The 20,148-nt window shown below is 42.7% G+C and overlaps 1 protein-coding gene across 2 annotated transcripts in view; it reads right to left on the bottom strand.

Annotated features, from left to right (window-relative positions):
• cdh4 (cadherin 4, type 1, R-cadherin (retinal)) overlaps nucleotides 1-16,333 on the bottom strand; it is a 227,031-nt gene extending 210,698 nt beyond the window's left edge. For both annotated transcript variants that reach the window (XM_034082081.2, XM_034082082.2), the window contains exons 1-2: nucleotides 16,034-16,333; nucleotides 14,865-14,976 (exon numbers count right to left, since the gene is read on the bottom strand). In XM_034082081.2, coding sequence (XP_033937972.1) covers nucleotides 14,865-14,976; nucleotides 16,034-16,087 — 166 coding nt within the window. In that variant the 5' untranslated portion in view covers nucleotides 16,088-16,333. The remainder of the gene's footprint in view (nucleotides 1-14,864; nucleotides 14,977-16,033) is intronic.
• Nucleotides 16,334-20,148: the final 3,815 nt, after the last annotated feature.

Here is a 20,148-nt window from a genome sequence, read left to right as displayed (position 1 = left end):
TCCAGCCCTGAGAGTATTTGGAATGCAGCCTGCAAGGGCCCATCTTCTCACTTGTGGTGGTGTGTGGTGAGATTATCGGAAATGGGGGGAAGCATGAGTGCACCACACACACACACACACACACACACACACACACACACACACACACACACACACACACACACACACACACAGAAATGCATTCATATATGTATGCGTGTATCATATGTTCTATAAAATGGAGAAAAAGGATAGTCCACTGTCGACATCTTATCCCCTGTATGCTCCATTTCTCCCTGGAACGACAGATACAATCTCTAGTGTGAAGACAAGTTCACACAGAGCTTCAGGCGGCTGTATACACTGAAGCTGGGAAAGATGGGAACGCAGGCAAAGAGAGGACTGCAAATTGGATCTAAAAGTCTTCGAAGGGGAAGTGAGAGGAAAATAAAAAAGAGACGGGAGGAGAGGAGGAGGTTTAAGGGTAGTGATCCATTACTGATGATGTCTTTGCTTGATAGAATTACTCCAGCAAATAAAATGATCTTGTCTCGCTCTCTGTCAATCAGTGTGTGTGTGTGTGTGTGTGTGTGTGTGTGTGTGTGTTTTTTTGTTGACACCAACCACAGGGAGGTGCTAATATTAGAAGTAGGCTGTGCCTTTGACCTGTACATGGACCAGACTTTCCAGGACAAGTATATCAAATACCAACCACTGCTCGATGTGATAACCAGCTTTGGGTAGATAATATAGCATACTTGTATTCGGAAGTCTTGGCCATGTATATACATGCACCATGATTGGTCTGAGAATTGCTGGAATGTCAAAGAGAAAAATATTGCTCTGTTTCAGCTATTATTGGCTGCTTAGCCGTGTGGAGAAGGAGGTGCTATGTGTTCCCTTAAGGCTGCTGCTTAGCCGTGTGGAGAGGGAGATGCTATGTGTTCCCCTAAGTGTTCTGTGCTGCTTAGCCCTGATATATTTGATTCCCTGTCTTATGAAATATAATTTGTGGAACCAAATAAAGTATTCAAATGTGTGTGTGTGTCACTGTCTGAAGCAGTCACATCTTTACCTCTTCAGACTGCAGCAATATGTTCGAAACAGAACTCTGAATTAATGCTTTTTTTTCCGCCGATTACCATTGTGTGGTATATATTAACGATGATTACTTTACTCATTCAAAGAGTCTTCTGGTCCCCTTTAAAAGCGCTCTATTAATAAAATGTATAATTATTATAATTGCAATATTTAATGCGATAATTTGTCTGTGCATCTGTAACCATGCCGATTCTCTTTGGATGCAGTTCATTTGGTTAAAGTGTTGTGACTAGTGGATGCAGCTTCTGCATATTAAATATGTGAAATAACTGGAGGGTGTGATGATTACTGTGAAAACAGCATCTTCAAGTACTCGCAGGGTGCATCTTATTTTTGGCACCGCTGGTCTCTTTAATGCCTATTAAAGACACCAAGTTAGCGATTTTCCCCTAGTGATCCTTTTATGTTCTCCTGTTGGCTGCTGAGAAATTAATGCGCCGATTTGATTTCATTAGAATAAAGAAATACATGCTGTGAATTGCTGTATTCAAATGTTTACTGGGATTAAGTCAAATAACTGAGTATTTCTGCCTCCTGTAAATTAGTTTTACCACGACTGATATTAATACTGAAGCAGGAGGCTCATATGCAGTTGTTACAATGATTTAATTGGCGTAACCTTTCAGTTGGCAGCAGTTTCTTTTCATTTAGTTTTCTGTTAACTCACACTTTACCCGTGTGATAAAAAAAAGAAAATTAGCGGGACAGATGTGAATGAGAGAAAAAGCACAAAATCTGTTAATTGCATGTTTCTTAATTCAGCATTAAGGTTAACAACAAGTGGCGTGATCAGATCTGCAAAAAGTGAATCCTCAAAAACCACTGGAACAACTATGTCAACATAGACATTGCTGCAAATGCATTGTAATTACCTCAGATTAGCACTTAAGCCATGTGCCATCAGAAACCGTCTTATTTCCAATACATCATAATGGAAATTGAATGATGACAACGGAAAACAACGTGTTTCACAATTCCTCAATAATCACCTCCAAATCTACATTTCACAATGTGTGTTAAGACATGGCAGTTTACCTGCTTATATGTTACAGACGTGCAGTCAAGGCTTTCTGGAGTGTCCATGACATCTGTGTAACGTCGGCTGTTCTAACTCATGGGCTACAACTTGATTGTGAGGCTAAGCTAACCGGGTGTAACAGGGCATCTAAGAAAAGTAAACACAGAAGCTTTTATTAAGGCTGTTAAGTAACAATGAGCTGTAATGTGCATCTGCAGCATGTTTCTTTAACATGTGGTCAGTAAGTGTTCCGTTATCCTGCACACACTGGGGATGGGAACGATTAATCGAATATTCAAAATTATTCAGGTGTTCGAATATGAGAGGAATATTTTTTCGGAAGTTTTTTTTTTTTTTTAGGAGGTGTGCCTAAATTGATTACATAGATTACAAGCTGTAGGCCTAGCTGTCAACTTCTCAAACTGTGATCACCAGTTCAATACATTTGACAAATTCGACTTGGTTTCTGTACTTATTTGAACATGTATTTATTTTTCCAAATTAAATGTTGTACATTTCTGTCACACATTTTTTGAATAGGATATGTACATTTCGGTTTACCGGTTTACCGTTCTTTTGGGGGTCGAATATTCGAATATACATTTGCTTTCAAATTCCCATCCCAAGTAAACACCATACACACTAAACAGAATGACAAAGGTAATAGTAATGTGTGTCACAGGAAGCGGCGTCTCATAGCAGTGAGAAAGTGCTCAATGATAGCGTGAATGAAAAAAGCCTCTATTTCGCCCCACTACAGACCAGCTGTACTCTTTCAACATCCACATCCATTAAGTCTATTAATGCTGACCAGCTCAGTTTCCACCCTATTCTGTTCATTCAGCCATTAGATGTTTTTTTTTAATTAATATTATTGTTTAACTATTTGATTCCGATGCTGCTATAAAAACGAACACCAATTGCCATGGAAATAACCTCTGTACACATAACACCCCAAAGCCAAGCCCATGTTTAATGCATCTGTAAATGTCCCCCAGCTGAAGGTAATTCTTAACACTTTAGCACACAGCCTTATCCAGTTGTTCATGTTGATCACACACACACAGGTCATCTTTCAACTCCTCCTCGTGTTTCATCCAACATGCTGCGGGGCCCGATGGTGGAAGAGGCTCTTGTATTGTTGCCAACATCCACCCTAGCTCCACGATAATGAGCTCCACGGGCCCTGAACCCGACCTGAGCAGGAAGAGCCAATAGCTCCGAGCTATCAGTTAAAAATACCAGGAAGAACCATCACTGTGGTCAAAGCATCTCGTGGTGCTTCAATAGTTTATTATTATCTCGGAACGGCATAACAGAAATGCAAATCAAGCTGTGCATCACTACTCGAGAAATCCGGCAGATATCTACGGATGGTGGATGTTTATTCATGACAGGTGAGTTATACGCAGACGTTCTGTGGCCCTGCAGGCCAGCCAAGCTTATTCAAGCAGGACGTTTAACTCTCGGCTTCATAATGGTCAGAAAATAGACGGTTAGATTAGAAATGACTGCGGCATGTTCAGCCGCTAACCTGTGGGCTGCAAATCAAAAGCCTCCATGCATCGGTACAGACATGAGCCATTGTATGCTAATTCCATCAGCATAACAATCGCTCCGCTTTTAACGCACGCAGAAACCAGCGATGGATGAGCGCCAAACTACAGAACCGGTGTCGAACGTCTGTCGTGTTTCGGTGGCAGCTCTGACGGTTCATCATTTGGGTTAGACTTGATGTTCAGATTGGTTTACACAGCTATAAATTTGACGCTGCATTTAAATAGGTGCCGGGGCCATCGTTCACTTTGCCACAGCCGTGTGGTTGTAATCATGATGACACGGTAATATAGCATCCGATGTTGTACGGCAATGAGGAGGCGTTTATTCCCAGAGGCCACAGTTAGTCAGACTGCCTCTTATTGTTTCACTGTTGGGTTGTGGTGCAGAGTGTAAACACTGTCACCAACACCCCCACCACCACCCCCCCCCTCCTCCTCCTCCGTCGTTGGTTCTCAGAGCTATTATTTTTATCTGAAAACCTATGGAGGCAGCAGAGAGAAAAGAGACAAGAGACAGAGCTGGAGAGGGGGGAGGCACACAGAGAGACAGAGTGGAGCAGGGGAGGAAAACTGTGATTCTTCAGAAGCTCTGATCGATGCTCCCAGCATGTGTCTGCGTTGCACGTTGCCAGCAAAACAGGCTCTATTGATTTGCTCCCATATTTCAATCAAAAAAAAAGGGGGCCCTCAACCCCAGACGTACCTCTGTATTCTATGAATTACCAACCTCTTACTAAATAAAGAATAGAACGCCAAACGTCAAGCTTACGCATATTTGAAGAAAACCCTGTTCTTGTTATCCAGGGACTACAAAAGACACTTGTGTGTGCAACTGGGACATCTTTGGCATGGTAATGATGCTCGATGTGGAAATCTGACTGCTGTCGGCCGATGGCTATAATCTTCTCGTGGGTGTTTACAGTGCGCCTCGATCCAATTCATGCACAAATATATCACGAAGTGAGCAGGAGGTACAAAAAGAAAATAATCGCTTTTGGTTCCCTTGGCAGTTTAACCGTGAGCACGTTACCCGGCAGAGATCAGAAATACAAAGGTCTCCAGGTGGATTATTATAATGTACACCCATCAGGAGGTCAAAGCTAATGCCATAATGGCACATTTAACATTTGAGCAGATACCTACGGGGCCCGTGCTACTACGCATTAACCTCTACGCAAAGCGTGCGTATGTGCATGGGGATACAAGCGGTGTTTGTGACCTGCTCGTGTACGAGTGCGGCTCTAAATATGAACCAGACGAGTAAGTCATGCTTCGGTTTGAGTCGTTGTTTTGGAGGACATGGATTCATAAGGGAGTCGGAGGTAGTGTGATGAGATGAGAGACAAAGTAACAGATAGATAGACGGATATTGTGTTCATGGTAAAAAAGTGAGGTAAGCAATAGAAAATGTAAAAATATTAAATTCTTAACTGACTGGAGATGAGAGGCGACAGGAAGCAGAACGGATTTAGTTGTATCACAAATCCACGGCGTGATATCTGTTGTTTATTCTGGTCAGCAAAACATATTTACAAATTTGTCAGCCTCCCACAGACAGATCTGCATCACAACAGGAAGGAGCATGGTCCTGTATTGTGATTTCCAATCAGCCGTCTGAAGCCCAGCCAGCTCTTTCAAACGGGCCGTCTGCAGAAAGTGTGACTGACTTCCCTTTGCTGCTGTCACAATGCTGCCAGTCTTAGCTCCAGAGGTAACACACATGTAGATGAAATACACCGAGAATGCTTGTTTAAAACATTGGAATAGGATTAAAAGAACATCTTCCCATCAATTTCATGGGAGATTGAAACGCATTAACGGACAATCTGTGAAAAATGCAAAAACACAAACAGAGATTGGTGAGTGTTAAATGAAATGCAATGAGACGAGCTGCATCAGAACTAGTTCCCGGCAGTGGGCATCACCAAGTGCCTGAGCTACAAGCGCGCACCCAGCCCGCTTTTTGGTTCAAAATAGACAGCAAATTGATACAATCAAATCCAAAACCCGCCATAGGAGAAGCAATTTCCCCCCTTTCTCCATGATGGAGGCAGGATTTGTGTTTCTATTTTCTTTTATGGTGCCATCGTTTCCCAAACGGTTTCTTTTATGCGCCTCACAGCACGGGGAAAAATGGCCGAGAGGCTGTATATCTTTCCACACCAAGGCTAATCGGCGGCACACTCACAGGTGACATGTTGCTGTACTGTATGCGTCAGTGTAGCTGTATTCCTTCATTAGCGGTGAATGGCAACTATAATAAAACAAGCCTCAAACTAGAACGCCATTTAAAGTCTGCAGACCTTCGCCATGGCCAATGGTGCATTCAAGATCTCCTTGGAAGTTTGGCAGTCATTCTCCCTTCTGTGGGGTATTCATGAGCTTCAAGTTGTATACTTTTGAAGCAACATGGATACTGCAAAGAGAATGTGTTGTACTTTATTGCTGAGGGCGTTAAAAAGAACGTGTTGATCTTATGAGGGCACTCAGGGAATTTTCCTAGTTGGAAAGTGATTTTCCAGACATCAGATGAATTGAATTGCCTCGAAATGAAATGGAAATGAAACATAATTTGTGTATCTGCCCAGTCATTTTGATTCATTCAAGAGTTTAATTGATTCTTCTTTAGCCCAAACATGGACAAACAAGCAAAGCTGAAAACGCGACCCCAAGGCAGCAGTAATAAACTTTCATAGCACTATAGACGTATAACTAGTAGGAGAAATGTGAAAGTAAAGATATTAGTTCTAATGTATTGACGTATTGTCCAGTACATATCATAATGCAGTCTAATGAATTCTACTAGTTGGATGGTTTGCTCGTCAACAACCCGCTTGTAGGAATGGGGCATTCAAGATGGCCAACAATCTGATTTTGAACAGTAATGATAAATGATATGAAAAGCCTCCTGTTGCTTCTATTTGCAATTGAATAAACTGCACATGTTTTCAGTCTGTGGAAAATGTAATTGTATAGTTAAATCTGAGTGAAAATATTTCTTAAACCCCGAGGCATTTCGTCACGGCTGCTGAAGTGAAACCGGAGCCTCTGATTTAATAATGAAAGTTGTTAATATAGGGATACAGAAAACCTTCATTCCTGTTTGATTGACATGCTGAAACATTATAAACAGGTCTCTCTGTGTATCTCTCCCTCGCTCTCCCTCTCTCTCATCCCTCTCCTTTGCTTACTAATGAGCCGTGAGATTGACAGCTGGATTACTGGGCTGGTGTGTAATCCTTTAATTTCTCCATTTAAGATAATCACTCTCTGGATGGAGCACTGCCTACAAACACACACAAAACACAAACTATACTGTGTTTTTGTACATACAAAAAATAATGTTTTGAATGTTTACGCATTCAACAAAAACGAAGAAGAGTGGTTAAAACAAGAGCACGCCAGCGCCCTGATCAAATGTAGATTTAAGGCTGAACACATCCAAAGGACCGAGTAGAGCACAAGCTGCTCTCTGACAAGGGACCTATTTGATATTAGAGTTGGAAGAACAAAGGCATCTTGACAGTGTAGTCTTTTAATGAAGGCGATCGTATACTGTAGCAAAAGCCCTGTGGCTTTAGAAATGGTTGTACAGTACGATACAGAGCAGCCCTCTGGAGACGCATTCAGCAGCTTAGAATAATCTATGTGTTGAGTCAAGACCGACGTAAATCATTTTGATTGGGCCATGTTTTTCATCTCCTTCAGCGCCGCAGACGGAGGATATGAGTGTTGGAGAACATGAGAGGTAAAGTAGCAACACAAGGTCAAACCGCTTGGCCATAATTCATCAATCAAGGGAGAGGCCATGTGTCACCCTGAGCCCGTGACTCAGGAAGGAAGAGGGGGTGGGGGAGAAATACTAAAATAATTAGCAAGAGGGTATCTCGGGTGAGGGAGATCTTCTCGACATGCTCTCCAATGTGAACTTGGTGATCAGATCGTGCTCTCTGCCACATCGTTGATGGAGGGTTAGTATTAGTTGGGCCTCTGCGTTCAGTGGGCGCATTGCTCTGTTCGAAAAGGGGAGAGAAGCCACTTTAAAAACAAGAAATATGGCTCCACGTATTCCCAAAGTTGTCTTATTTTATTTATTTTTTGTTTTTTTGTTTTGCCAATGGTAAAAACCTCATTTAGGAATCGCCAACAGAGGAGGCAATATTTTCCGTTTCGGTCACAGCAGGATTACTAAGAAACTACTGCCGCAATTGTCATGACATTTTGCAGGAGGGTTAAGCAAGGCAAGAAGCATCCAATCTGAATGAGGTAGCAGATAAACACACTATCATCAGCTACCATCCCAAGATAGGGCATTAGCTTGATGGAGGCCCTTATAGCTTTGTTAAGAGTTGGGAGTTTCTGGTCCAAATTGCTTTTTAAGCCATAACGTCAACCTTTTCATTTCTACACGTTAAAAGATAAATGATTGTGAAAATGGTTGTGGAGATTACAAAAGTAAAGTGGTGTAGGGTAGCACATTACTTTTGAAGCAGAGCAATCAGCAAGTGAATGTGATGAATTAGTAGTGTGTGGTGAGGGATGATTACAGGTTTCTCTCGGTCTCAAGGAGGAGGAGGCCTGAGGACAAAGCTCCTCTCCAAGTGCCTGAGATCCACTCCAGTGATTATAACATTACGCCACATTACAGATTCAGAATGGATTAGTTCAACTGACAAATATTAGATGAACCACAGAAACACAAATGTGGTCAATAGCAAACAACACAATACGTCAATTATGTATTTTTCGGACTATAAAGCGCACCTGCATATAAGCCGCAGCAGCTAAATTGTCCGTCTGTCTTGCTCTCGTTCTGTCTCTCGGTTCCACTTTTACTTTGGCGCGCGACCTGTCTCACTCTTTTCCGGCCTCCAGCTTTTCCTGCTGGAGCCCGCCGGTCCTAGAGCCCATAGTGTTAAGGTGGTTCATTTTACCTGTACAATCCATAGATGTAGGAGGTTCCCTAGTGGCCGTTAGCTGTACAAAAAAAATGGGGGAAAAAGTCGCGGCTTATAGTCCGAAAAGTACGGTATGTATTTTTATTTCTCCATGTATTTTTTTCGAAGAGGAGGAAAGTTTGGCAAGACTCAAACTTGCCACAATTCCAGACTGGTGATAACATAGAAAATGTGTGAGCTCCTCCACATTATTTTCCAACACGGGTTTGAAATGAGCTTTTCACTTTTCTTTTTCAAAGCTACTGAAGTTGAAGCCCTATCTTTTTTATATTAATTGTAATAATAATGTGTGATCCAATAATCCACCCTGAATGACCCTGAAGTGTTCATTGTCATGACAATACAAACAAGCAGGATAACACGCAAGGGAATCATCTGGGCTGAAGAAACACCAACACTGTCGACCTGCTTTGTATTCAGACACCTGTCAGCCTAAAGAGGGCGGCTTCGTGATGACCTGGCGCGTTGTGGTTTACACTTACAGCTCAGAAGTGAAACAGAGGTCTTCCGGTGGGAAAATGGTTGATTTCTGCATTGCAACAAAAAATCCAATAGTCTTAATCGAGGCCACCGATCGTTAAAGGACACCGAGATGTAAAGCACTAATACACATTGATTTTGATGGAGGGCGGCCAATTAAAAAAAGGCATTCGATAACAAATGCAAGTAGTAATGACAGAATACAAGGTCATCAGTGGTAGACGTGGGGGTTGATTTCCTCCAGTATTCGCGTGTTGCTACATTCTTTGATAGCATATGCAGAGAGAGGCATCATCGGGAGGGTGAAACCATCATTTCAAAGAAATATAAAAAAACATTTTCACTTAAATGTGCCCTTGTGTCACCTCCAGAAATTGCAGTAGAAAGTCTTGCGCTCCTGCTTCAAAGTGTCTTTCTTATCCCTTGCCAAGGACTCTCTTTTTGTGGCTAATACCATGAGAAGTGCTTCTTCCTCTCCTTATAATGACCCCATGATTTAACCCACAGCCGGCAGCTCTCTCAGACGCAATCAGAGGTCTGATAATATCGTGGTTAGCGTCTTCAGAAGGTCAGAACATAACACGGGGCACAATTAGCTCACCTCGTTGTTGTCAGGAAATGTAGATCTGCTGCATAATCTCAGCCAGTGGAGTGAACACAGAGGCCGTGCAGGGGCTTTGAAATGCAGCAGTTTGTCTCTGACAGCTTCTCACATATATGCACGGAGGTTAAGATGAATCATGCTCGTGTCTCAGGGCGAACCAGATGGGGAAGGCAATGAAACTATCCGAGTTGTAATGAAACTCCATGAGAACATATGCCATGAACCCGAGACCGACCATCACACGGGAGCTAATACCAGTACACAGCGAGAGGAGATCAGAGCACCAGAACTAATACAATTCACATGGATGCCTTGACAAGAGGAAATAGTATTTCTGCTGACAGCCGGTTTGATCAAATTCCCTTTTTTTTTTTTTTTTTTTAAACGTACTACCGTACCGCGACTGAGGAAATGACTAGAAAACAAGATGAAAAGGATTCCGCTGTGGCATGTACTATATCTTCGGTGGCCTCACTTGATTGAATTGGCTCAGCAAGTAGTCATGTTGTAGGGAGTCCGATGGATATAGCGGCGGAGCTTGGTTTGGGAAGAAGGCAGGTGAGATAAAGAGAAATGATGTGGCTCATCTTCTGTACCTGTATTCTATCAGCTCGCCACAGACTGCAGGTCCTGGCTGCACAGATGAAAGACTCTCTGGAGGACAAGAGAGACGTCCCTGAGTCAGAAGGAAAATGGCATCCCGCTTATCAAATGCCTGGAAACCTAATCCCAGCCCCCCCAGCCTCCACTCAGCTCTTGGGCTGGACATACTTATGAAAGCCCTGTCAGTTTGGATAGTAGGTTAGGAGTCAGGAGTTCTCCGCAGCACAGCGAACACGGAGCTGGCTGTTTCAAAGCAGATATGGCTCCTTGCCAGATTTTCCTGCTGTTGTCTAATTGGGGTCATGTTACAAGTCACTTTGCATGTGTAACTTTTATAGATGGATTGAACAATAGGAAATCCATGCCGAAAGCGCAAAGCTGGCGAGGCCTCCTCAAATTAATCTTTTAGATGAAAGAGTGTGTGCAATTTTTTAACTGCCGTAGAAAGACCCAATTTAAATTAAAAGCCCCGAGATGAAGGAAGCGAGAAAAACACACCTAAGTGAATTATTTTTTCATGGAGCGAGATGATCTCCTGTGATTCAGGAGACAACAGATGGAGTGACAATAAAAATAGAGTCCATTCTCTTGGAAAGGGCGGTGAAGGGTCGAAGTAGCAGAGCACAGGATGTTGTAAACGTGGTTGAAAATTACACGTATGTTGTGATAATGTCTGTCAGAAAACATTAAAGGATCATCAATATGTTTTCTCATTTACACAAGTGTCCCTTAGCTCATTTCTAAAGCCCCAAAGGGATCTCCAATCCCTTAAATCCGTCAAAGTCCTTTTTTCCGTAACATAATCTGGGCGACATGAAGTAAAAGATGCAGTTAGACAGACAGCGCCGTGTTGTTCCCCGTCTCTCAGGACCGAAGAGGGGCAAAGGGTGAAACTCATCACTGCCGTCTTTTCAAATATGCTGTGACAGTGACTTAAAGAGACACCATCCTGACTGACCTGTGTTTCAAATCAATCTTTTTTGCACTGAGGCCACATCCTCCTGTCCGTGTTCCGAGGCGTCTGTTCCGGCTCTTGGAGCGAGGTGACGGTTGCAGCGATGTGCAATCCCTGGAATATTTATTTTCACGGCTTATCTGCCCACAGCGGGAATCTGCACGGACCGCGACTCAAAGCCCGGCTGTCTGCGAGCTTGTGTGCCACAGCCCCCCCCCCTTCAATCCTGACCCAGCTCCCAGACAAACATCTCCATGGAAGCATGTGATGATTTATTCAGCACAACTTAGCAGCAGCCAGAGATCTGTGACTTAGTTAAACAAAGGTCTTTTATGGTCAACCTCAAAGCAATAACAGAGTTTTTAACCTATGAAGCAAGCGAGCGATGACAAAAAGGGGGCGCTGAATGATGCATTACGATGCAACAATGACCTTTCAGGTTCTGAATGGACACTCCTCTGTACCTACAACGGGACACAACAGAAAGGAAGCAAGGACGACGGCTATTTCTTTGCAAAATGTAGTGTTTTTGAATATTGCCGCAGTGGTATTGGTATTCACTTCCATTTCCCACTTTCCAGAGGAAGAAATCCAAGTTAATATTTGAAGGTAGCTTAAAGCTGTGAGTTGGGACGCCTTATGGGTTCCAATATAAATCTGCAGGGTCACAAAATGTAGAAAAAATAAATAAATTTCTTATGAAAATCTGGAATTGTACATCTTGAGGCTTTATTATCATAAAATATGAAACTAAGAAGAGAACATCATGCTCTGCTATTACTGCTGAGTGGATATGATTTGGGTATAAAAGGGTCACAAGGAAAAGGGAGAAGATTAGCCTCTATCAAAGGCTTAAAATCACTTTCATTATTATTGTTTATTTGTGCAGAGACAATGGCCGGTCGGAGCGCCCTTATAACCTACAAACACGAAGTGCAACATCTCTTATTCCTGTCCGGCTGATGACCTTTACTGCATGTCATACCCAATCACTCCGTCCACTCATGTCTTACTGTCTAGTGTTTGCTTTGTCCCCTGATGCTTCATTTAAGGTAGCACCATGGCCTTGGTTAAAGGTCAGCCGTAATGGAAAGCGTGATCAAACACCAGTACGGTCCGATAAGCACACATAATGGTGCATGAGGCTCAGGTAACAAGAGCACGGAGGACTCATTTTGAAATCTCATTTAACTTAGAAAGGTGTAGCCGTCAGGACTGTCCTAAAGTACCCACACTAAGCAAAACTGAAAGATAGAAGAATAACAACTCCCCCTTCCACCTCGGTATGAAAAGTGCTGTGCTCCACACATTGTTCAGCCTCTGGAAACCCTCAGCCTGGTTCACTCTGCACCTGCTCGTCCACAGCTCTTTATTCTCTCGCCCATCGCTCACTGTCTCTCTGTCTCCAGGGAGACAACAGCCCCGGCCCACAGCGGCCCAGCAACCCCTTAGCCAGCTCCGGAGCATCCCAGACCCTCCCTCAACTCATCCCCCCACATTCATTCTTCTTGAAAAGTGACAGTTTTGGGTTATACATATTGTATTAAAGGCTTCCCCCCTGCTTTGTATCCCACTGTACTGAACACAGACCTTCAGCAGAGCCACATTCATCACGGCACGAGGACTTACTGTAAGCTGCCCCTATGCGACGAGCCAGTTGGGAGGACAAAGTGGCTCTCGGATTGATTTTCACAAAGAACAAACACGGAGACAGACAAAATGAAACACTGGAAGGGGAGGTAATAAGGGATCAGAGCTGGAGCTGCTGCAGCACATAAGGTTAATCACATTGGTGCAGTTGAGCTGGCTGTAACCTTTTTTTTTTTTTTAAAGCTAATATGTACACCAGGACTCAATATTCCCCACCGGGCACACGTGGATGTAACACACAACATGCATCGTCTATCTAGTCACATCTTCTCTGTTAACATTGTTTGGGTCAGGAAGGACGGCTCAGCCTATTTCCGAGCAGGCGGACCCCCCCCCCCCCGAAGCCCCTTCAGGCGGCCCCGCTCCCCACTGACCGGCTGCACTGTCCTTGTCAGCCGACTAAACAACAAAATAGCCTCCTGAATAAGTCAATTGTTTTGCTCGCAGCCGGAAAACAGCTGTTACACTGAGAAGGCCATTTCCTCCTGGCAAACAGCTTCTCACATATTAAATGGACAATATTTGGCTATAAAAGCAAACCGCCCGGGGAGAGCTGGGCTTATTGTCCAAGGCGTCGAATCGGTTGGAGGAAAGAAATAGGAACTAACTTATATTGTGCCCATATGACAAACACGAGGTTGTACTCCTGATCCTGGGGGTCACTTCCTTATTATAGAGGGTTGTATATAAGGTTGTAGAAGCACTTCCAGGTAACATAAAGGTGTTGCCCATCTGTCAATAATGTGGCTTGGGAACCTAGGATGTCAACGTTTGTGTTTGCCTTATGGCAAGTATTCACTAACACATAAAAGACACACTGAGAAAAACAAAACATAACTCCAAATGGCAGGAAATGAACCTCGCAGTAGACTCGGCACACTGCCTTCTCTGCAAAGAAATGGAGCGAACGAAAACATAATTGACTTCTTGACTCAAAAAACTGAAAGAATAAAAGAGCTGAAACACGTAATACACCGAACAGGGGAGTGAGATAAAAGTGGTGGGCTTCCAGCTGAAAACGTGCCGAGGGAAGAACAGGCCGTTTAGTCTGCTCAGTCAATCCAGAAAGGAGGACATGTTTTATAAGTGTAATGTAGGTGTTCATTCATCAATGAAAATCCGTATCCAATGATGACTCCGGAACAGAATGCATTACGCGCCTGCTGTCGTTTAATAACATCCCAGGAGTTTTTCAACGCGATCACAACTGCTGGAACATATGTAAGTCTGAGCTCAAGATGAGCTGCTTATGTTGCACAGCCACAACCAGAGTGTTCTTAAGGAGTGATGGAGAGCCCCGCGCCATAATACATGTCCCGGCCCCCACACACGCTTAGACACACACTTCTAGGGATGCCAGCGATTATTCTATTATTCGAATATTCGTTACAGTCTCTATAATCGAATATTATTTTTAAAAATCGATTTTATTTATATATTTTTTTTTTATTATTTAATTTTTTTTTATTATTATTTATGTTTTTTTTTTTTTTTTCTGGCTTAGTTTCAACCAAAATATATATATAAATATATATATGCTAATAATAGTAATAGTATTAATACTTGTAAATGGCCATTGGTCACACCACCAGTTTGTTTTACTGTAAACTTGGAGGAAGCCTGCGTGCAGACTGCTGCTGCAGCACGCTACACACCGACCCCCCCCCCCCTCTCCCGTGCGACTAAAGATGAACAAAGCGGCAGGTAAAAAGAGTTCCTCCTCGTGGAACTACTTCGAACTTACAAGTCCAAAGGAAGTTAAATGCAAGCTCTGCGAAAAGACGAATGTCGAATAATCGATTATTATTCGCCAGGGCTGCCGAATAATCGATGTTGAGCATGGTCAGTTTCTGGCAACCCTACACACTTCCTCACTCAATCACACTGTGAGGTTTGGTGACACATCTGCGCAGAGGTAGGAACATATCAGCAGTTGGATAAGTGAGATGCAGCTTACCTTTGAGGATGCTCTGGCCGTGCAGAGCGTCTCTGGGGACTATCACTATGTAGAAGTTCTGGGAGAAGCCTGGTCTGCACGGGGGTTTGAGGGGCGGGCCTGCCTTACTCCCCTGAGGGATAAAACGAGAGGGGCTGTTAGGCAATCGGCAAATTGACTCGCAGCCACGGGTCACAAGCTGATCTGGCTGCCTCAGACTCATATTGAACCTCACAGTCTCTCTGGAGGGATTTGCACCGCACGTGGACCTCCACTGTGTGCTATAATAAGCGTCATTATCCCTGTTACAGGTGTTACCCTCAAGTCGTGATAATGATGTCAATGAGCATACAGATGATGACTGTTGCTAGCAGGACATGTTTAATCCTAACACATCCATACTGCATGCTGGCTGCGGTGAGAGAGAGGAAGCAGAGAGAGTGTGTGCATGTGTGACAGAGACCATTGCATTACACTGTTGATTTATAAGCATATTTGCAGGCACACCGTTTCTTTCAGCAGGCATTTCATTCACAACAGAATGCACTTACAGTGATACATCTCATTCCTCACATCCATTTATGTTTTTTTAAAAAGAAGGAAATATGGTGCACGTTGCTGCATTATACAGGCAGCCCAATATGTATCTATCCACAACAAACTACTACAGCATACATTTGAGAAATAAAGCTGGCGTTAAAGCATTATTCAAGTTGAAAACATGTCAAGTGTGGTACTTTAAAATGAGCTCCAACCCAAATTACCAAGTCGTCAACTAAGCCATTTATCCAAGAGATGTAGAACATGAGGGATGACAGTGCGTAAACGAAGTTGATCGCAGCCAACAGAAGGAGAAGGAAGCCCCTCCACAAAGCACTGTCCTCTGCAATAATGCACTGCAGTTCATTTAGCAGAGAGGATGGGGAGGCTAAGGAAACAGAGTTGTCTGACTTTTTTCACCTCCCCAAAACACTTGTGACAAAACCTATTCTTGACCTTAAACGTCGCCGAGTGAAGCGCTATTACACTCATCACGCTGCCTTTAGCGCAACGCTGCGGGGGAAAGTGAGCCTGTCTCTCAGACACTTTCTGCAGGGCGAGAGGCAGAGCACAAAGTAATCTCTACAGCAGTGCAGCACTTCCACTGTACGTTAGCCGACAAGACGTGTGGAGAAATTAACTCATCTTACCGACGATGCGCCCACAAGTAAGGTGCACGCCAGGATGACGCAGCCAACGTTCATCTTTGCAAAATCTCGTGTACGGAAAAAAGGAGGAAAAGATGAGCCTTCTTCGCCAAATACAGCTCAGTAAATTCCCGGATCCCCGTTTCTTCTTCTCGGGTGCTGAGTGAACGACCGTCCCTATACTTGTCTGGCGCAAAAGTGCCGCTGAGACTGAGGTGCTGCGCTCCGTCCGGAGGAAGCCGGTGCCCATTGGATGACAGCGTCACTACGACCCCTCCTACCGCGCGGAGGAGCAGGCAGGGCAGCGCGCGCTATCTTCGCCTCAATTGAGTCCCTGTGATGATGCCGCGTGCACTTCTGGGATCTATTGGGGAGAAAAATTCATTTTCCACACTCTAAGAAATGAAATATGCATGTTGTTTGCATTAATTGCTTTTTCTATGTTGAAACTACTAAGTAAATGCACTTTTTACAATTAAATCAAGAGACTTTAATTGCATTTATGTAAAATTTCAACGTTTTGGGATTACATTACCATGTTGTGTTGTATTTAAATGGTAGTTATTTAAAACGCGCTGATTGTCCCAAAGTTCTTGCCGTACTTTCTCAGCACATGCGCTACCGGAGACATGTGCCATTTGGATTCTGTGACTCTGAGATCTGAATGACAGAACCGCATGTTATCACTTTCCTGTGCCATCCTGCTATTTTATGGTAAGTTTCTTAAATATTAACATATATTAAACACAAACGGTCCCTGAAATACAAAAGTTGATGTGTATTTTTGATTTCCCTGCTACCAACTGTATACTTTGATGATAGATTTTAAAAGCGGTGCAGCCTAGCTAACAGCTAGCTTAAAGGTGGGGTAGGTACGTTTGAGAAACCGTTTCGAGATCGCTAGAATTTAAAAATACACAATCGGAGAAAATCTGCCACTTCCTTATAGAGCCCCTCCTCCAACACACACGAACGCGCACATGACCAATGAGGGCACGAGATCAGTTTGTGCCCCGATGGAAGGTTGACAGGCAGGTAGGCCATCCAATCCGTTTAGTCGGCCCGGCTAAACGGATTGGTTGTACTTTTTACAGCTTCTACAGATGAAATCTGTTTATGGATTTTTTTGTCAAAGCACTTCAGATATTCTTTGCTATCGGGATGTTAAGAGCATTTAATCATGTTCCCTTGCACTTAAAAGTGTTAGAATATGTCACAAAAGAGGTGACATTTCAAGATTTGTCTGTAGAAGTCTCAATCGTCGTTCTAAGAAAACTTAGAATTTATAAATATCATATTGTTTTACCTCTTATTGAAAGGTAGGGGGGTGTGTGTGTGTGTGTGTGTGTGTGTGTGTGTGTGTGTGTGTGTGTGTGTGTGTGTGTGTGTGTGTGTGTGTGTGTGTGTGTGTGTTTGATCAAAAAACAAAGTAAATATTAAAGTAGGATTGATATAATAGGGTGATTCATGGTATAGGATAAGTCATACATGTTAAAACAGTGCAATATACACATTTTAATTTGTAAAGACAGTATACAGGATTCCTTATTTTATCAGAGAAACCCATATCCATGCACATACTATGAATGCCCATGCTCTTTCAAAACATGGAATGCTCTTAAAACACATTTAAGTAGATGTCATGTTGAAGCTTTACCTGTGTTAAGTGCAGAGCTAACAGCTATTTTTGTCCAGGAAGTGTGAAGAAGAACAGCCAGCTGATCAAAACTAAAATGGAAAAAACCTTTTCCTATAGACGACAGGAAATCCTTCAGGATATGCCATTCATCACAGAGTTCGGAGAGAGATGGCCAGCTCTGTTTTCAGAGAGCGAGGTGACTTTTTAAACATTTTAATAGATGCACATGTATAAGAGAAAAACCTCAGCTGAAGTTCTTTGTTTGGTTTACACCAGTAGATGAACTCCTGTCCTTTCTGCTATGACACTTGATGGATATTATTATAGATGCAACAGCTTTAAACAAAACATTTTAACCTGTATCACAATGTGTTGCAGGTAAACGCAGAATTCTCCCGCATCGCCACCGTACCGCTGCTGCCTACATTCATGTCTCAACTGGATCGCCATTCGTCTCAGCTGATGAAGGTTTTCAAAAAGAAGGGGGGAACAGCAGGACGCAATTTGGGCCTGATCATGGCAGCCATGGACAAGGTATGTAGTTGTATTAAATTGTGTAGTTTGGGCACTAAAACACCATATTCTCTTTATCTCTCTCTTGTTGTCCCTCTCATATAAATATACTTTAACCTCTCCGACCCCTTTCTTTGACTTTCCAAAAATCAGCACACAAGCATAATCAGTATTCTTGTGTGAAGATTTTGAAAATGTGTTTGTCCCTCAGGATCCCACGGGACTGTGTCCTTAAAGCGTTCTGCGTCTACATGAATGAAAGTTCCGAGAGCTTCATAAAGGAATATTTGGTAAGTTGAAACATAGCCAAACACATCATTATTTACTTTTATTTAGGTAAATCATAACACAATAATCCATGATAATCTCATTTCCCATGGATAAATCAACTGAATGAACACCTAGTTTTGAAATCCTTTGTTTATTTAAAATAAGATGTACCTTTTATTATTAATCCCGTGGGGAAAATTCAGGAGTTTTAATTATATACAGGTAGTAATTGTCAAAACAAACTGTTAAAACAGAAAATGAATTAAATGAACATATATCAATTTTTTAATCCGGATTGTTAAATATATTTGCATTTTTGTGTGCAGTTACTAATGCCGGTTAAATCGTTGTGCAAACAGTATAGGTTTTATGTGCTTCCGCGACATAGTGACCTCCCTTTGTCGTGCAAGTAAAATCTTGCACTTATATTTTCTAGGGCTCCAACACATTTAACATGATTGGCTAAGTGGTGGGACATATCTAAGCTGTTGACCAATTACAACAGAGCCACCAAGCTGACCAATCAGAGCTTTTTGAACATTAAAGCATGGATACATTTCACAGGAGAGACACTACATACTGATATACACCTGAACATCAGCAGGAGAGGACTCTTTAAAGTAGAGACACTACATACTGATATACACCTGAACATCAGCAGGAGAGGACTCTTTAAAGTAGAGACACTACATACTGATATACACCTGAACATCAGCAGGAGAGGACTCTTTAAAGTAGAGATACTACATACTGATATACACCTGAACATCAGCAGGAGAGGACTCTTTAAAGTAGAGACACTACACACTGATATACACCTGAACATCAGCAGGAGAGGACTCTTTAAAGTAGAGACACTACATACTGATATACACCTGAACATCAGCAGGAGAGGACTCTTTAAAGTAGAGACACTACATACTGATATACACCTGAACATCAGCAGGAGAGGACTCTTTAAAGTAGAGACACTACATACTGATATACACCTGAACATCAGCAGGAGAGGACTCTTTAAAGTAGAGACACTACATACTGATATACACCTGAACATCAGCAGGAGAGGACTCTTTAAAGTAGAGATACTACATACTGATATACACCTGAACATCAGCAGGAGAGGACTCTTTAAAGTAGAGACACTACACACTGATATACACCTGAACATCAGCAGGAGAGGACTCTTTAAAGTAGAGACACTACATACTGATATACACCTGAACATCAGCAGGAGAGGACTCTTTAAAGTAGAGACACTACATACTGATATACACCTGAACATCAGCAGGAGAGGACTCTTTAAAGTAGAGACACTACATACTGATATACACCTGAACATCAGCAGGAGAGGACTCTTTAAAGTAGAGACACTACATACTGATATACACCTGAACATCAGCAGGAGAGGACTCTTTAAAGTAGAGACACTACATACTGATATACACCTGAACATCAGCAGGAGAGGACTCTTTAAAGTAGAGACACTACATACTGATATACACCTGAACATCAGCAGGAGAGGACTCTTTAAAGTAGAGACACTACATACTGATATACACCTGAACATCAGCCGGAGAGGACTCTTTAAAGTAGAGACACTACATACTGATATACACCTGAACATCAGCAGGAGAGGACTCTTTAAAGTAGAGACACTACATACTGATATACACCTGAACATCAGCAGGAGAGGACT

The sequence above is a fragment of the Pseudochaenichthys georgianus genome, chromosome 5 (assembly GCF_902827115.2).
Source record: "Pseudochaenichthys georgianus chromosome 5, fPseGeo1.2, whole genome shotgun sequence".
NCBI classification, from domain to species: domain Eukaryota; kingdom Metazoa; phylum Chordata; class Actinopteri; order Perciformes; family Channichthyidae; genus Pseudochaenichthys; species Pseudochaenichthys georgianus.
This window is presented reverse-complemented; position numbering and strand designations above follow the sequence as displayed.